Source organism: Neltuma alba, unplaced genomic scaffold, assembly GCF_004799145.2.
Source record: "Neltuma alba isolate B1F8T4 unplaced genomic scaffold, ASM479914v2 tig00006530_pilon, whole genome shotgun sequence".
Taxonomy (NCBI): Eukaryota; Viridiplantae; Streptophyta; class Magnoliopsida; order Fabales; family Fabaceae; genus Neltuma; species Neltuma alba.
The window spans coordinates 33,238-38,230 of NW_021634490.1; the positions used below are offsets into that span (position 1 = coordinate 33,238).

Consider the following 4,993-nt stretch of genomic DNA (forward strand, 5'->3'; position numbering starts at 1 on the left):
GAAAGAAATGAAAATGAAACACACGAATAACAATGATAATAATCAATCCTCCAATTTAACAACGCAGGCAATCCTCACTTTAAAAGAGACGGGAGTTAAAACAATGAATTAAGAATTGTAATTAAGCTTTAAATTTGACAATCGAGCCACCTCAAATTGTCACAAAAAATTTTCCTAAAATCCCAACTTACTAATTGTAACCAGAATAGTAAAATGGGATTAAGGATGCTAAAAACCAATACTTAATTAGAACTCTTAAATCCAAAACAACAGAAATTAAAGCTAGCAAGAGATAATATGATTCAAGATTACAAGCCACATCAGAAAATCACAATATATTAACTCCAAAGTCAATGCAAATGTTATAACCACAACATTATAATTGAAATTAAAGCTATAAACAACCCAATATCAAATGCTAAATAGTAATCTAGCCACGATAATCTCCAAATATAATCAGATTTAACAATAAAAATTTTTCAATAATCAGAATAACTATCCTAAGAACTAGGAATTGTTACATAACTATTGGACAGGAAATTATAGTAACTAAAACTCCCCTTTGATGATCCGAGCTCCTGCCATTGTTGTTGAATTGGAGAATTATTAAGCTCTAACCACGGTTTGCCATAAAAAATGCCACAATCAATGCTCTATTACAAGCTTCCATGGAATGTTCACGCTAAATTTTTCATGCTGCTGGCACTCTGTTCATGTCGAGCAGGAGAAGAAGAAGATGATGGATGGCGCGTCGAGCTATTCGTTTTCTCCCTCTAGTTTGCTGTCTGCTCGTGTGCGCCGTCACTGTTCCTTCGTTCTGCTCCGCCGAGAAGAAGATGGTGATGAAGTCGCCTCTGTTCAGTTTGACGCCTCCTCGTGCTTTCTCTCTTTCTTTGTTTTTTTTTTTTGGTTCCTTTCCCATGCAGCGTTTTGCTCCTACCTTTTTTTACTATTCATTTTTTAAAATTTTTTATATATATTTTTCTTCTTTTTTAATTATTTTTTAAATTTTTAAATCTATCAAAAACCTGCAACTACAATTCAAGAATAAGGTAACATTAATTGTTCTTAAAAATTAATTAATCATAATTATGACAATTTTATCCTTATTATGCAGTAATTTAAGTTAAAGCACCCTAATGTGAATTAAACTCAAATAATGCAATTAAGGACCAATAGTAATGACAAAAACCCACCAAAAATAGATAAAAATGCATATAAAAACATAGGTTTGTCAGCGATGTAGGTGTTGCGGGGGTGGTGTGTGTAATAAGGTGCACATTTTTTGTCTTGCACATAAAAGGAGGTGAGAAGAAGATACGCATATTTTCTCATAGACTTGTATTATTCGTTAAAATTAAAGTAATATGCTATCAAAAGTAAAATTCATAAATCTGAGTAGGATTCTGATGACAAATACAGAAAAATATTATAACTAATAATTTCTGACTCTTTATTTAGAATTTGGGGTAGACATACTTAAGAGTTCATGACAACACCAATAAGAAATTGACGGGAGATCGTTGGTAACTCAATGTACTAGTCTATATGGTTGGGTATGAAGGGGTAGTATTAATAGAGCAAACTCCATTTGGTGCATTTGAATTCCTTTGAATCAAGAAGTATCCGTTCATTCCCCAATCTTCTCCCCATGAGTTCTTCACAATCCAATAATCTTTTCCATCTTTCGAATCATATCCAACGATCAAAACTGCATGATTTGGCTGAGTTCCCATCGGGCAACTTTCACCATCAATAATCCCCTGGCAAAATAATAAAACAAAAATAATTAGAAAGAATTTATAAGATTGATGGTTAACTAATTAACCATCGAATTTAAAACTAAAAAGATCGAAGTTTAAACTTAAGACTTACATCATGATAAAGGTGAAGTGGTGTTGCATCCAAACCCACCGTAATAGGCTGATTAGCGATGGCACACAACAGAGCATCATCCGACTGTTCTAAACTTTCATAGCCATTTATTTTCACAACACTTTGCTGAAGGAACATAAAGAAAGCACAAATCAGGTGAGGAAAAGGTATATAAATATACTTTAATATCTCTACAAACTAAAGAAACAAACCTTTTCAGCTTTGCAATAACCCCTTTCACCAATGTAAGGATAGTCATCTTCTTTACTGAGCCCACCATTTTCGACAACCCATTTAAAGGCCGTAATGGGAAATCCTCCTGAACAATCATGGTTGGTGAGGTCACAATCCAAAAGTTCTTGTTCAGAAAGGCGAACCAGTTCTCCGGTTCTTATTGCATTCACTGATTCAATTGCCCCAGTGGTTGCGAATGCCCAACAACTTCCTATGAACCATGAAACATCAATCAACGTATTAGCCCATTGAGGTTCCAAGGAATAATATAAGTATAGCATGTATTTTATTCGGTATAACAGAGTATTTTTAAGTCACTTTGAACTATAGACTAATTTCTATTGGATCGAGAACATTAAGGTTAACGTTAAAGCTCTCTTAACAAGTGCGCTTTTAAGATTTGAACTTATGTTCTCGTCCTTATAGCATGTATTTTAAGTTTATGTTCTTCAATAAAATATATATACAAGAGCAACTCACCACATTGTTGCTGGTTTTTAACTGGAGTCACAACTCCTTTCTGCCTCCAATCCATGGAAGAAGGTGCATTTTCACATGAATTGCTTTGCTGCATATATCCCGACCTAGAGGTAGCCCGTGCGATGGTGGTCGGAACCTCCAGGGGACGGAGGTATACTCTCTTAAACTCCTCAGGACTCATATCAGCAAACTTGTTGAGTCCCAAACGATAGGCACCGGAGGAATTGGATCTCTTGGCATTTGTGTCAGTGATGTACTTGAGATTCCTTTGGAATATTTGGAATCTAGTGTTGCTCTCTTCAGAGTTTGGGTAGACTTTTCCATGCTCCGCCATCCATTGCTGGAACATTTCAAAGTCTTGTTCAGGCTTTGAAGGGGAAACTAATGATTCACTGGTAGGGAATCCTGAAGAGAGACATATCAGGATAGAACACCAGATCAAGGGAAACAGGAACTGAGACATGCTAGTGTAGAAAGCCATGCTTTATTTTGCTGTTTCAGTTACTGAGAAATGAAACTTCAAATAAGCTTGCATCGAAGTGAATTCATCCATGAGGTATTTATAGTATAATTCTTGTTACTTGCAGAAGAAAACGAAACAAGTTGAAGTCAATATTTTTTTTCACTTGACTCATGATATTTGTTCACATTTTCCCGCTACTAGTCCTTTGATTTTATCATCAACACGTTACCCATCCTTGACGTAGAAGAACATGTTCGACGTCCGTAATTGGTGCAGTGTTAATAATCTTAAGTTTAGCATGGAATTGATTGGTGCATAGATTTGACATGTTTTAACAATTTTCGTCGAATGAAAAGGCAAACAGTTTTTAGTTAATTGTTACAGATAAACTGATGAAAAATTCTGTGGCTTGTTTCATGTTACGCAAGTCGCGGACGCCTCAATTAAAGAGACGAGACATGGGGGGGGGGGGGGGACGACTTTTATATATGAAGCACATACATATGTGTGTGTGTGTATCTCAGCGCCGTGATTGTTTCAATATTACTGGCCATTATGATGATCCGATCAACGCTGTTTTTCTCGTGTCCTCCTTACGGCATCCTTGATACTCCTGGGTTCTTATTATAACTAAACGACAAAAATTACCTCCTGTCTTTAATACAAGAATTAGTTGGGAATTGCATTTGATTCTAAATATAAGACATCAATTTATTTTGTTGCCCCAAATTTGTTAATTATACTTATGAAGGGATTCTATTCATGAGTAGCCAATCATGTTTGTTACAAATAACTAACTTAATTAATTTTCTTAATCTACTCAATTTAGTTAATTAGCTATTATATTAAGGACCTGAGGTATGTATTTGTGGGATGAAATTTCCTATAAACTGACCAAAGAAATCTTTGTCTTCTTCAACGTTACACACGCCACTATCATTGCTTAGAACTCTCTGAGAATGAAATCAACAGTTCAATCCAATCTGGCAATGCGTGTGGGACGCGGAGAAGCCCAAGAACATGATTATGATGAGTCTAATAGTAGATTTATAAAAATATAAAATATTGAGTCTAAAGTGACAGAAAAGTACTCTAGGAGGAGTCGCTGGCATCCTTAATTTTTTACGAAAATATCAATCAACTCTAAAAAATAGGCAAAAGTTCCGAATCCTTGATATTTAGAGTTGGCAGTCTAGCCCAACATTGATTTCTCCTTAAATCTATGAGACATCTGGCTTTGAATATCTATACATACCTATATATATATATATATGATTTGGTTCCAGGATTTAAATAATAAAGCTGCACATGGAATCCTTGGATTTTTATATCTAAGAATATTTACCGTTTGTGTTGTCGTTTTATTGAGCAATAGAGACGCCCAGTATTAGTTGAGCTGCTATGGCATCTTCAATATAACCCCAGTAATATTTTAAATTTAGGCTCTTTATATAATAAATAAGTAGAAAAATTTATTGCAATAGAACAGGCAAAAAAAATGAGTAAACTGAATAACCGAACCAAATTATTTCCGTTAATTCAGTTCAGTTATCAACTAATATTTGGTTTCGGTTCATTGTTTAAAATATGTACATCTCAGTTATTATTTTCTGTTAGTGGACCTAATCAAACTGAATAACTGATTGCTCAGCTTTTCCTTTCCCCCTCCATTTTCTTTCACTTTTTATCCTAATTGTTAAGATTACAATTTGAATGGTCCAGATTATATATTATAATATATATTTTTTATTGTTGTTTTAAATTATCATTGTTAAATTTAGTAGTTTAACTTCATTTATTTATGTTTTTGAAAAAATTAATATTTTATTTCGAATTTCATAAAATATGAAATCTGGACTGTTTAAATTGCTATCTTATGATTGGAATGGGAAGTGGAGGGAAATGGAGAGGAAAATAAGAACAAAAGAATATACTGCTAGT

At 34.1% G+C, this 4,993-nt stretch overlaps 1 protein-coding gene across 1 annotated transcript; it reads right to left on the bottom strand.

The window, feature by feature from the left end:
- Nucleotides 1-1,544: 1,544 nt before the first annotated feature.
- On the bottom strand, nucleotides 1,545-3,070 carry LOC114750562 (ervatamin-B-like). The gene is made up of 4 exons (XM_028939158.1): nucleotides 2,590-3,070; nucleotides 2,088-2,320; nucleotides 1,876-2,001; nucleotides 1,545-1,763 (listed from the first exon to the last, which is right to left on the bottom strand). The coding sequence occupies exons 1-4, from the start codon at nucleotides 3,068-3,070 to the stop codon at nucleotides 1,545-1,547; spliced, it is 1,059 nt and encodes a 352-aa protein (XP_028794991.1).
- Nucleotides 3,071-4,993: the final 1,923 nt, after the last annotated feature.

Coding starts and splice junctions, on each gene's coding strand:
- LOC114750562 (XM_028939158.1), bottom strand. CDS start 3,070: ATGGCTTTCTACACTAGCATGTCTCAGTTCCTGTTTCCCTTGATCTGG. Junction 2,002..2,087: donor GTTATTGCAAAGCTGAAAAG/GTTTGTTTCTTT, acceptor ATGTTCCTTCAG/CAAAGTGTTGTGAAAATAAA. Junction 1,764..1,875: donor CACTTCACCTTTATCATGAT/GTAAGTCTTAAG, acceptor TTATTTTGCCAG/GGGATTATTGATGGTGAAAG.